Genomic DNA, 13610 nt, shown 5'->3' on the forward strand with positions numbered 1-13610 from the left:
TTCAAACTAAAATAAGTTAATGACGTTGGGAAAATGGAAGAACAAATGGAATGCTGAAGAAAATAAAGAAAGGAACACCACTCAAAGGCGTCCGCGCTTACCGAGTTGCGAGTCGTTCCAGCCCGCAAAACACCTCACCCTATTAACTATGAACAAATGACAAATCCATTCGAACGGGGGCCGCGGTATAATAATGTCGGACGTAAGGAGTAAGCTCCGCATGGTAGTGCGAAGGTGATGTTGCTGCTTGGTCGGGTTCTGCCTCCCATTCCTTAACTACACAACTCAACAATCGTTCCGCTTTGTGGTTTCTCATCAAATCACATCACATCAAATCAAACTCTCGCATCCCTCCTCAGTTTATATATGCCTCTATATAATGCGGTCATTCCACAAATCACTTTAATAGTGGGGTAGTAAACCGTGACATCACACTCCTCTCACACATCATTCCCATCACAACACGATCCAAACACATAACTGCTCCACCAACGCCTGCATTAAGCTGCTGTCCGAGAGGCTTCTTCTCTCGCCTCTTCTAGCACCGCTGAATCGAGCGTAAAAAACACGAAAGGTTTTAACCGGGTGCGGTACATAACGGTGCTTTGTGGTAGTTGCTGCTCTTCCTTCGATGGTGTCGATTGGGCAGGGGAACCGCTGCTGGGAGTCACTTCACCCACCGGTGGTGAAAAGAAGGTCATGGACATATTGAATCCGGTTGTCCGGTAACGACCCGCCGTAACCGCATCCTCATCCCCCAAGGCAGGAGCAGCTGCTGGAGAGTCGTGCTTCGTTTCTGCCGTCACAGCTTGAGGTACCCCGGCGTCACCACTGTCAAAAACTAATGTGTCGTCCATCAAAACCCGAATCTGCTTTACCCACGCCGCGCGACCCTCCATGACCAATGCACGGTTTAATGAGAGAACGGATAAACAAAAAGGGGTGTCTGCCACGTACACCAATGAAATAGACGCCTGTACTAGAGATGTATGAATACCCGCCCTCGCGGCGATAACAGCAGCTTCTGCATCTTGCTGTATGGCGTTTGGTAGTGCAGTGAAAAGACACTCAGTCTGCAGTGCACCACGACCCTCTCCTGAGTAACTGCTCGTATCCCCCTCACCCTTTTTCCTAGAATTTTTCCCGTCCCGTTGCTGCTCGCCGGTGGAGCCTCGTGCCTTACTCCCAGAACCACGACCAGTAATCCGCTCGCCATTTTCGTCGGCAAATGTACAGGCACGCAACGGGTTCAGCATCCACTCCTTCGCATACGTCTTAAGCTCACTCACGCCCCGGGCACAAAGAATAAGGTTCAGTTTGAGTACATACCCTACTGGAAGTAGTGGCGTCAGGTACGGCTGATATTCCAACAACCACTTGGGCCGCGGTTTTAGGGCCATGCGGGCACGCCGCATTGACATCTCCGCGCGTATTGTCATGGAGGCAGTAAGACTCTGCGAAAGGGGTCGGTAAAGAGCGCCACCGCCAGCCAGTGGACCGCTAACAGAAGAGGCTCCATCAGGCCCGCCACCCAAAGATAGGTCATACACTTGAAACCGGGGAATAGTGAGAAAGGCAGGTGCCTTGCGCAAACTAACACCCTCCTCCGGGGTTACCTCGTAAACGCCGTGCGCCGCTAGGATGCTGCGCATGGCGTTTCCATCACGCGACCATAAAGCCGCATAGGCCCTCACAAAGGATTCTGGTGAATGACACTCTGTAGAGGTGCTACAGTTCGTCGAGGTGAGAAACAGTCGCGCTTCCTTGACACCGCAAAAAGTGTGTTCGCCCTGTGAGTAGTTCGCAACCTCCAGAAGACCTAAGGTTGGCAGGGGAGTCGCAAACACGAATATTATCTCAATGCCACGCACACAGGGAAGCGTCATTGCGGTTTCCGCATTTTCGTCAAAGAGGTATTGCAGCTGGTCTGCCCACCTTTCCAGTTCGCCACCGCTGATGTCGTGCGCAGAACCCTGTTCTGCCTCCTGGAATGGAAATCGCACGTACCAATGAGTGATATACTGACTGACCAGACTCCCATTGGCGTCGCGCAAGCGGATCCCGCTCAATCCAATTTTCTCCGTGTCACCCCAAGTCCCCAACAGCATCATGCAAAGCGAAGTCACATTCCTTGGACACCCGGGGGGTCCAGCATCAGAGACACCGATAGTAGCTGACGAAACCGCTGAATGTGCCGACTGCGCACCACTGACGGTATTCGAAGAAATCACGACAGCCTTCTCGTTACCGAATCGCTTCACGTCGCCTTCGTTGCCCGACGACACCAAAAGAGTTGTTGCTGACTGACACAGATTGTTGCTCGGTTTGTAAGAGGAAGGCAAACCTATATTTGCCGGTTCTCGGTAAGTGTTTTTGGGCGCGAGCGCCGGAGATTTATCATTGGAATTGGTGTCATAAAAAAGCATCCGCTGCAACACAACCTCATCCTCCGTAAAGAGAATGTTTTCACAATTCTTTAATCCCACCTGATGAGAAGGAATCACCTCGCCTGTGTTCTCGGCGATCTCCCCGCGGAAAACGAGTTTGTCATCTACTGTCATCTCCATCAACCGCACACCCTTGTTAGTATGCACGCGCCCACTTCCACCATAGTTGTGCACCCGCACCATGGAGACAGTAACGGGAAAAGGAAGAATGAAACCAATCAAGTGATGGTTGTCAACACTATACGGCATGGTAAAAAGGCACGTCTCGTCGTGTGTGTTGTTAACGCCATTTATAATGTTTGACACGCATCGCCGTGGGTCCGAGTTCCCATGAGCAGTTGAAACAAGAGCATCCTCATCGTATGACATGCGCGCGAGGTCGTTGCGAGCTGCAGCGGTGGCCATTTCCATTTCGCTCGCCATCTCGTAGGGAGTGGGGTGTTCCACAATCAGAAGGAGTTGATTGTTTGGTGCACAATACGAGACGTTCGTAAAACCGCCCTCAATCCTCACCTTCTCCTCTTGCTGTTGTTTCGCCCGATCCACCACTTTTTCCTCTAACAACTCTGCCGGAGGAATGATCCGGTCACCTTTTTCGTCGAAAACCTCTATCCCATTCAAGCCCACCTCATTCAAGTCCCCCCACGTACTAAGAAGATTAAACAAGATAAACCTCCCACGCGGCATCTCGTTGGTTAGAAAAGGCTCCAGCTCCAGCGGAGTGCTCTGCGGCAGTGCCCCACTACCCTCGTCAAGTGAAGGGACCGAATCGAACTGTGCCTCAGGCTGCGAAGGCGCTACCGGAGTTGGTGGTCCGTTACTCATGCTGGGAGAGTCACAAGAAAAGGGAATGGCTTCATTACCACCCATAAAAAAGGAGTTGTGAAGCACACCCTCGACGACTTGGGGGTGACTGTTTTGTTGCCGTGAACGATCAGGGATGCGAATCATATGTTCACTGCTCACCTCGCAGTGCCTGTCATTTTCGCATGGAGGGAAGTCTCTGTTACGTGTTAAGTTAATGGTCGAAAGCCGTGGACCAGCAAACCCACAACTTTGATCCCGCAACCGAGCACTGCAACGCTGGTTGCTGTCAACAGAACCACTACCGCTGCCCCTACTTCTCAAGTTATCAATTCTTAAACTTTGTCTATGGAGTTTGTGCCGTTCCTCACGACGCATGTTGGTGTTTGGGAAAGAACTCGTTTGAGTGTGTGCGTTGCCGTCCACTCTTCCCCTTCGTCGCTTATTATTGTTATTGCTGTTTCCTGTTTGTTTGCTTTGTTTTTGCACCTCTCTCTATCGTCGCTACTATCGTCTTGCTTGCTAATATATGTATGGATGTATGAGTCTATCGTTTTTCTTCTTCCTTCGCTCTACCTTATTTCCCTACGTTTCGTCCCGATTGGCTACGTTTGCTGCTTCAATTCACAGAGTTAAGCAAACTTTAGGGTAAAAAGTACTGAGCACCGGAAAGCGGGAGAAAAAACAAATAAATAAACCAAGACCACAGAAATGATAGCAATGTAACCACGCACTTGCCTGTAAAAGAGTTTGATACATTTGGTTAACGCGTTACCGGCAGAAATCCAGAGACACAAAACATTTGCCGCAAGAGTCAGATTCATCCGACTGCATCTTCATGTGTTTTGTCTCTACGGGAAGCTACGTGCCAAACACTCAAGGCTGCGGCACTGTTGGGAAGTGTAACGTTTCCCTTAGCTCCTCTCCTCACTTTTTAAACTTGAAAAGGTCTCCTTCTTATTAGTATCAGTAAAAGTATTAGTGTTATTGTCAGCATTATTATTGTTATTATTATTGCTTCCGCTATTATCGCTATTTGGTGCCGACACTCCAAAGAAACACGACCGCGACCGCGCTCATCAGCTCGTTACACGGGGAAACAAGTAACGAAAAAAAGAGTAAGCGGGAAATGACCCCTTCTTATCCACAACTAGTTGTGCCAACAAACAGGTGTAGGAGAAACGAGATTGCATGTACATACATAAATATATTGAAAAACACAGGCGAATGTACGGGTAGAAGAGGAGAGAAAGGTGTTGACAGGGGTTTATTTATCGTTTGCACAACGGAAGAGACAATAATGATGTCAATAATAATACAATAACGGGAGAAGGTACAGCAGCAGTAAAGTAATGAGGTGGACATCTTCACTCAAAAGTAATACAGCACAACACTACCAAAAAATCACGGGTTAACCACCAAACGGGAGGGGGAAATAATGGTACCTTTTTTTTTTTAAAAAAAAGAGAAAAGCACTGGAGACACAACCGACGAGGTGGCAATAAGAACGAAACGAGAGAAATAAAAAACATTATTCGGTCACTTCGCTTTATCTTTTTTTCTACGTAAGTACAGGCATACACACAACAGAGACTAAAATGTGTAATCTTTTAACTGGTATAAGTACGCTACCTTTCTCACCAAACAAAAAGAAATACACCAAAAAAAAAGGAGCGCTTATCCATCACCATTCTGTCATTATTCCTAAACTATCATCCAAATATCAACGCGTTGCTTTACGTAACCCTGTGAAACTTATTAAGTAAATGTTATCATGGACAGAAATCCAATATATATATATATATGTATATGGAAACATGTAAATGTTCATATGATTTTATATATTCACATATAACATAAACTTTTACATACTCAAACACACGTTCACTACGCCCCTTTCCCTCTATGTGCGTTTACCCTCCATTCATCTGCGATATATTCAAATATTAAGGCCCTTCCTTCCCCGTCAGTACCTCTATGCAGTCTTCCCATACGCCTGGACCTCTGGAAAGTGGCGACAAATTTTGAAAAAAAAAACAACTGAGATGAACAAAGGCAACAGAAAACTCCCCAGCTGAATGTGAAAGGGGTGCGTGACGTCGCATATCCTTTCATTTGCGACATGCATCAACCCATGTGCAATCAAGTAGAGAAATAACCATCACAACATGGTAACATGCAAACAGAAGAATGGGCGGTAATACAAAAAAAAAAATCAGCAACAGCCACTGCTTCAAAGGAAAAAGAGTGGTTTTATCACAAGCACCATATGGCGGGCGCGTTATCTCAACAGAAGATGCTTCTATCAAAAAGTTACTCCATTCCGCATAACGTAGTACAAAACAAAGTCTTCGTTACGGATCACACCCATTTATTCTTTCTTCTTCCTTTTACTGACGGACACCTGATCATCAGCATTACTGTCATCAGCGACGACAAAGCGTCTATAGCCCTGCTTCATAATCTCAAAAAGCCACACGTACTGCAAACTCTGAATGATAGACAGGAGCACCATGGAAACAATTATACTTGCTTCATCATGTACCACGACCTTATCATCGCTCCGCGTATCCATGAGCAATTTGTACATTAATTGTAGCCATCTGAATGTCACAACCGAACCTCCCACAACACGAATGATGAGAAACATAAATGCAAACACAACATCGCAGATTGTCGCAAGGGAGCTGAATGCTGTAGTATGCAGCGTGCGTATGATGGAGGAGATATGAAACGGTACGTTGCTAAGCTCAAACATACCTGTGAAGTACGATCCATACTGATCGGAGTAGGGAAACGATAGCAAGTAAGCTCCCACGAGGCTTGCAAAAGCATGAACTTTCCACTGCGCCTCCCATTTATATGCAAAACAGACAAAAATGTCCCAAACAAAATACGCTACTATGGCAACCCGAAAGAAACGGTAATATGGAATCTCGCGATACACGTCAGTGTCGAGGACGTAACCATGATCACGAAGGTTCGTAACAAAGCACACTGCAGAACCTACCATAAGAAGCCCATTAAAAACACTCACCGTCCGCACAATAACATTATTTTGGTCATCTCGCGCGAGTTTTTGGAAAGCGGTACCAAACACTTTAGGATATATCCACTGTGCTGTTACCTGAACGGCACCGTACACCGCCACCATAGGAAGGAGAATGGGCCAGTCACGGACTAGAGGTGACATGTACGTGTCATATGCACCATAAAGCCCCATTGGTTCTAACTTCTGTTTGTTTCAATCTTCTGTTGGTAGTTTCTATGTGAACTACTTTACTATTATATTGCTATTGTTATCTTTTTCTTGTTTGTTTGCTTTTTTCCCACTTTCAAGGAGAGTCTTACTTTGGAGTAACTGCAAAATTGTGAAAAGCAAAACAACTTGGACGAGAACAAGTAACGAAAACAACCATACAGTAACGTTGTGGAACACGTGCGTCACGCAAAGTATAAACTTAAACAACTTCACACACCTGTGCGCAGTTGGGTGGAGTGAAGATTCTTGTGCGAAGGAAAGTGAGAATAACATATGTATATAAGAATGAGTAAAGGGAAGAAAAAGCTACGCGTTTTACACAATACCACCTCCTCTTCTTTCCGATGCTCAACCTCAATATCTTCATCCTGTTTTTTTCATTCTTTTTTCCCTCACATCGCTCCCTCTTCCTCTTTATCTTTCTCCCCCCCTATTTCCCATTTCCTTTCTTCGAGCTTCTTACACTTTGCGTGCATTTAAAAAGAAAAAAAACGTTTAAGCGAATACTTTTTCTTATGTATCCCCTTCTTTTTAGTTTAGGGGGTTAAGTGAATGCACTGAAAGTAAACCAACAGCAGCAACACAATGGAGAAAGCACGCAGCCCAGCATTCACCTGTGCACTCATGCGAACTTGTAATGCAAGTCAAGACCATGCTTAAATCATCCACTCGTCGCTTCAATTAGTACCTGCCACGTAACACGTACGAACACATATGCATATGAGGAGAATGAATAGGACTATTGGCGTATGCTGAGGCACAGCAGTGGGTGAGTAACATTCTCAGCCACACCTCTTGAGAAAATAGAGAGGGGAAAGAAGGTTGAAGGACGACCAGCGACGTGTCAACAGTCACATCAATCGTTCGAAAAGAAGCACGACAATGCATCTCGGTGGCATCAAATTTCATAACGCGAGAGCATAGCACTGCGAAAACTGCAACACATGCACTCACTGACAGACATACATATACTTATTTATATACGCATGTGTGGACACCATTTCCTCACCATGCTCAAGAGGCCATGATCCTTCTCAGGACTACAGCACTGACCACTAGTGTTGGATTCTCTGATTGTTAAATTGTGACCAATATTTATGCATTTCAAGCGCTACCACGCAACTATCACGCACGATCGCTTCCTTGTGCTTCGCATACTCCTCTAATGCGGGAAGTGTCTTTGGATCAGCGATTGCCCCCAGCGCCTCCGCCGCCTCGTGTCGCACCATTGGGGCCTCATGCTCATCCCGAAGTGCATCAAGCAGAGCGGGTTGGCTTGCCGGATGCTCCAGCTGTCCAAGTACAAATGCCACCTCGTGCCGAAGTAATGCACTCGTGTTGTCTTGCCGCAGTGCCCGAGAGAGCGCAGCTACCGCTTCCGGGGTTCCAATGTTTCTAAGCGTGAACATAGCCTGGTAACGTAACCACAGCGAAACTGCACCGGTAGTGTCACATAATAGATTCTCAAGTTCTGAAACGGTATAGGGGGCAGAGCCACCGATGTTGGTGCCGTTGAAGGCGGGTGCAGGATCAATAGAGACAAATGGACAGTTTGCCGCCGGTCCCACAGCCTCCTTACCTTTCTCTTCGAGCATTTCTATTCGTTTCAGCGCGAGTTCACATGACTCACGAATGGCGGCCTCTGGTTCATTCGCCGGTTCCATGAAGTGCCGCAGAAGTGGAATACATGCAGGGTCCCCAATGGCGCCTAAGGCCTCAACCGCCTCGTGACGAGTAACAATATCATACTTGCCCACTGCGCGAATGAACCGTTCCAGATGTGGGCATGCTTCTACCATAGCCGATTGACCAAGATTGTACACAAGCTCATGCTGTAGTAACACAGAGTTTGTAGTGTCAACAGCTTTGGCAAGCACATGAACACCAGCAGGAGTCCTCAGTATGGATTCCTTCAGACGGTACAACTCGCGTGTGCGACTAAACAGAGGTTCCTCGGGGTCGAGCAGCTTTCTGTACTCCTGCTCACAAACAGAGAGGTCCTGATCCATCGTTAGTGTTAGAGCAGCAGCGCTTGAGAACAGATGCGAAAGGGTACGGAGCGCTTACTTCCAAACCGTAACCGGCTTGCCGTGAGGAAATACGCTACGTAAAACCCAAGAAATTCAAAACCGTACGTAAAAAGAAAAGGAAAAGAATACAGTTCACTGGGACGGGTGCACAACACACCCAAATGTTTACCACTTCAACAGTACTCTTTGCTCTGCGGCGGAGTGAACGTGATACATCACATAGGAGGTTTAACGAAATATTGATCATTATCAACAGCGGTCGATGCATGACTGCCTTACGTCGCGGCTGTTATAACATTCTGTAAAGGAATGTGGTAAAACTTTGCTGCTTCCGGTGTCTCTGCCTTGCCATCAGAAAGAAGTAACATCACCGAATATGAACACCACAGACACACACGTACAGACACCTTACAAATTATATTTCCCGGTTCCTCCAGGTGTGCGAACCATCCCGCCCCAGGGGGTTTCAACACCTTTTTCCGTTTTCTTTCCCTTCTTCACCTTCACCTCCCTCCCCTCTCCTCAGTCGCGTATCGACTATGATGAAAGAAAGCAAAAGAACCCACAACTTCGACCAGCACTCTGAATGTCCTTGAACCAATCAAACAATGGAAAGTAAACATAACTCGTTGCAAAGCAATACATGTGGGAGGGAGAAGAGGACGTAAGTAAGGGGAAGGAAGGGCAATGTGGAACGGCTGGGTGCACACTCTCATACAGGCGAGATCGGTCAAACGCACTACCTTTCCTTCGCTTTCACACTAACACACCTTCCACCTAAAATGGTTCCACACTTCTCAAATAATACGCCTATACACAGGAAAAATCACAGATACAGCACGTGGACGCCGTCAAGTAAGAACCCCTCTGCTTTTTTTTCTGAAATCCCTTCATTTCACACAAACAAAAGTTACATGTGCCAACAAATAACTTCCCTCCCCGTACTTTCCCACTATTCAACCCATTTTTCCACACACACACACACACGCACACGCACCACCCTCAAAAGTTAACGCCCCAGTTCCCAGCTCCATAACCCCCTCACAATAAAAGCGCAAGTTTTACTCATATCACTCCCACACTGCTTCTGTTACGTGTTTTTTTTTCCCCCTCCCTTCCTTCTTCCCTCCACTTCTCTTTCTTTCTTTTTACTTTACGCGACCTTGAATAGCGCAGAACCGTAGGGCCACAGCTGATAACAGCAGAAAACTAGAAAGTCGACATGCAGACAAACAGACATGCATCCTCTCTCTCTCTTACAGTTGTGGCGTAACTCAAGAAACGAGAAGGAAGAGTTGACTGCTGGTTTTCACGTGCGCCGCAGCACGTAGGAAGACGTGGACACGTGTGTTTATAGCGTCATGAATAACATACGTCTCTTTAATGGGATGAATCGGGCCCGAACATAAACAACAGGATTGCTGAAGTAAAAATAAGTTTTCTAAGAAGCATCAATCACAATGTATTGGGGAAAGATAACAATATTAAAAAAACAAGAAACTACAGTGAGCCTATAATATTTAAAGCAAAGTTTAACCAGGCACATAGAGTTTGCACATTTGTTGCATTATTTCACCCATTATTTCAACGTTGTTAGGTTCCGAGCCGGCGGAGCACTTGACGCAGCGTGAACACTTCCGAAAAAAACTTCTCTCTCGTCTCCGCTGCGTTCGTAAGAACCGAGAAAGCCTCCCGCAGTGTCGCATGTTTACCCTCCGGGAACGACATAATCAGTTGCTCCACGTAGTTAAACCAGAAAGGAGGGTGTGCCTCGAAGATATGATGTACGACAGCACAGCTTGAATTTACTGCGCGATCCTGAAACACAATAATGTTCATGGCTGTACTCAATAACCTCTGCCATACGCTATCATGTGGCGCTAATAACCTGGCCAAATGCTCACGAACCTCTGTTGCCAGCCGTGGGGGCCTGCTGACGATGCTCTGCTGAACAGGGGGCATTGGGGACGAGAGACGGGAGGATCCGAAGGGTTGCGTGAAGGGTGCAGGGGACTGGTCCGGGCCGTGAGTATCTGTGGGACGCAACGATGGCGAGAGAGCGATCGCCCTCACCTCCTGTACAAGTCCCGAGATAAATGTGAGAAACCCCAACCCATGCACAAGCACGCCAGACTGCGTGTCCACGTCTTCACACACTGTTATAACGGCGTTGATTAACCCCACTAGCTCGTCGCCTGTGAGACCCCGTAGACAAAAATACAAGTTTTCCTCAACTAACAGACGCAAAAGGTCAACAGCAACTACAGTAAACTTTCCGTGCTCCTTAAACACATTTGTCCCAACCAATGCCAGCTTTCGGAGGAGGTCTACCGTAGTGCGTTCAAAAGTGTCATCATTGTAGTATAACATCGCACCAAAAGGAACAAAAGACCCTTCCATGCACCTCTTCATGATATCCATGGCCAGCATCCATGGTTTAAGCACCTTGTTGTAGCTGCCTGATAAGGAGGAGAGAGCCATAAGATGATCGATGGAGAATGTGCGCTTCTCTACCTTCTCAACGAGATCACAGAGATGCTTGAAAAGCATTAGTCCAACGGCACTGTTGCTGCTTGATGATATGTGAAGCCTTCCATATTTTCCAGGGGTAACGAGCTCGCAGAGGAAGCGCATGAGTGCTGTTACCACAATCGGTGAATCACCCGCTGTGTCAACGATGGTGACAAAGACGGAGTAACGGGAGAGAAACCAATCGATGAAGTCCAAAGAAGACAACTGGTCTTCCTTCAACGCCTGGCAAGCGCCACGCAGGTCACGCACCCACCCGGCTATAAAGCTCGGGCTATTTACCTCATTATTCACAGTTCTCTGCATGCTGAAGTCAACGTTGCTAAGATATGACTCCATGCGCTCCCTTGTGTAACTCCCCGTTGAACGGACAAACCACAATGCCTTCGTGATATTGGTACGGAGTTTGTATGTTTGTTCTGATTGGGCAAGTGGCAGATCAGACGTTGGGGGAAGTTCAAGGGACAGCTCTCGCAGTAACTGAGGCGGAGCCTCACGGCAAGCCTCAACGATGACATCGGCAGACGATCGGATGATGTCCACCGCGTCCAAGCTATCAGGACCACGCAACAAATTATGGCCGACGTTATCCAATACAAACTGAAAGAGTTGCCCACGGTCCTGAAAAACATTAGTCACAACAGCTGATAGGTTGCCGTGGCGAGCACCAGTGATCACAGACTGCATATTCGTCAGGAAGTGCAGCATTCCACGCTCCACAAAACTACTGAATAATGCAGGGTTGCCACTGTGGTTCCTGCGATGGTCAGCACAGCCCCTAGCGTATGCAAAAACATGTGAGCACGGTTCAATACCTGAACTTTCCATGCTAAACAGCACGAGCCACGCAACACCACCAGCAATATAAAACAGCCAACCAGTGGAGAGAGGTGATGTGAAGATCGACATGCCCACTTGCTGATTGAGATAATTTGCGAAATCACCAAGATACGTTGCGGGGTCGAGGAGGCACACGTTAGCGTAGGCATCAGACTGTGCGAGTACCGCTTCCGCGAGACCACCATCCGCATCTTCTAACGAGAAAGAATCCCCACCGCTTGCATCCGCGCCGTGAATACGTGCCACCAAGAAGGCACGTAGAACCGGAAGTACTGCAACCTCAATATCTTGAGGACACTGCTCCGAGTAACTACGCCGCTTTGAAGTTGTAAGCGCAACCCAGAACGCCATCACTGCAGTGGCTGTGGAGAAACTCCCTTCTTGGCCAAATGTAATCGACAGCACATCTACCGAAATGGATTGAAACGCCGTCACCCATTGCTCGAAGACTGCAACCTGACGGAGTTCGCGGTAGCCAAGGGAAAGCACTACACGGCGGAATGCCTCAGCAAGAGTCTCAATGTAGCGGGGTATCTTAAGCCGACCATCTTGCAACATGGTCACCTGTATTAATTTAGTGAGTGTGAATTCAATGTACTGCAGCCGTTCCTCTACCGTTTCAAAGAATGAGCGATAAGTGCCACATATATTCGAAATAGCTGAAAGTAGACTTGCACAGTGCGGGTGCGGCAGCGCGGCGTGCTGGCCCCATAGCGTTTGTAGGGTCTGGTCACTTAAGATAGTAGGTTTCCATGCGCATGGGAAGTGAACGAAGGGAAGGTCCTCCGTATCATCAACCATTATAGCTCGAAAATCAAACGAGAAGCAGTTTTCCACGAGCTTCACAATTTCGGTAATGTGCGGAGTGTTCACCGTTAACTTCTCTAGTAGTTTCAGCGCCTCCACCAAAATATTCAGGAGACACTTCTCATTGAAGTTACCGCTACAGTGTCGATGCGCCACAAATCCTAGATATGTCTTAGACCGAGATGAATCGTACTTGGAGAACTCCACCACCAACGCATTGAGCATCATCAAACCAAGCAGTTGCATGTTCGTACCATCCGCCTCATGTCGCAGCAACTCAATGGGATAATTTACAGCTCCTTCAAGGAGGGGATCAGCTTCAAAGGCAAGTTTTGTCAATTTCGCGTACGCAGATAGAAGGGCCGACACCACATGTTTCGGCGCACCATTTTCAAGGGCACGCTTGACACAGCCGCCGCAATGCACAACAATCACATTCTGCTTCTCTTCCTCGCTGATCCACTTCCGCACAGCTTTGAACCACAGAACAAGACATTGAGACATGAAGAGCAGCGCGTATTGATTGTTGGACTGCTGAAGAATGGCACATATGATAGACTGGTCCGCTTCCGCCTTTGTAAGTTGTTCAAGTGATGCCTGCGCCCGCTGCCTGATTGAGGGATCCGGGCTCGAGTACATTTGTTCTGCGAGGCAATCAACCTCCGAGACACTGCTAGTCTGCATTGTAAAATAGATTTCTTTTCCTATTCTTCTTAAAAAGAGAACGGTTTTGTTTTGTTTACGGTGGGAAGGGAAGGGTGGCAGTAAAAGTTAGTGAAGCATTTTTCAATCGTTTGCATTGTGTACATGTATGATTTCCTTTACTGCCCCTGACAGCGCGCACGGAAACAGGCAAATACAGACGGGGTGAGACCAGATACGTATTCGTAT

General features: G+C 47.4%; 4 protein-coding genes across 4 annotated transcripts; all 4 read right to left on the bottom strand.

The window, feature by feature from the left end:
• Nucleotides 1-500: 500 nt before the first annotated feature.
• Nucleotides 501-3629, bottom strand: TEOVI_000282600 (protein of unknown function (DUF4457), putative; the record flags this gene model as incomplete). Its single annotated transcript, XM_067225838.1, has 1 exon — nucleotides 501-3629. One exon carries the CDS (start codon nucleotides 3627-3629, stop codon nucleotides 501-503), a length of 3129 nt encoding a protein of 1042 aa, XP_067081939.1.
• Nucleotides 3630-5622: 1993 nt separating this feature from the next.
• TEOVI_000282700 (TLC domain containing protein, putative) lies at nucleotides 5623-6474 on the bottom strand (the record flags this gene model as incomplete). Its single annotated transcript, XM_067225839.1, has 1 exon — nucleotides 5623-6474. One exon carries the CDS (start codon nucleotides 6472-6474, stop codon nucleotides 5623-5625), a length of 852 nt encoding a protein of 283 aa, XP_067081940.1.
• Nucleotides 6475-7568: 1094 nt separating this feature from the next.
• Nucleotides 7569-8522, bottom strand: TEOVI_000282800 (deoxyhypusine hydroxylase, putative; the record flags this gene model as incomplete). The annotated part of the gene is made up of 1 exon (XM_067225840.1): nucleotides 7569-8522. The coding sequence occupies one exon, from the start codon at nucleotides 8520-8522 to the stop codon at nucleotides 7569-7571; it is 954 nt and encodes a 317-aa protein (XP_067081941.1).
• A 1614-nt stretch (nucleotides 8523-10136) lies between these two features.
• On the bottom strand, nucleotides 10137-13403 carry TEOVI_000282900 (uncharacterized protein; the record flags this gene model as incomplete). The annotated part of the gene is made up of 1 exon (XM_067225841.1): nucleotides 10137-13403. One exon carries the CDS (start codon nucleotides 13401-13403, stop codon nucleotides 10137-10139), a length of 3267 nt encoding a protein of 1088 aa, XP_067081942.1.
• Nucleotides 13404-13610: the final 207 nt, after the last annotated feature.

Source organism: Trypanosoma equiperdum, assembly GCF_001457755.1.
Source record: "Trypanosoma equiperdum strain OVI genome assembly, contig: ctg_620, whole genome shotgun sequence".
In the NCBI taxonomy this organism is placed as follows: domain Eukaryota; phylum Euglenozoa; class Kinetoplastea; order Trypanosomatida; family Trypanosomatidae; genus Trypanosoma; species Trypanosoma equiperdum.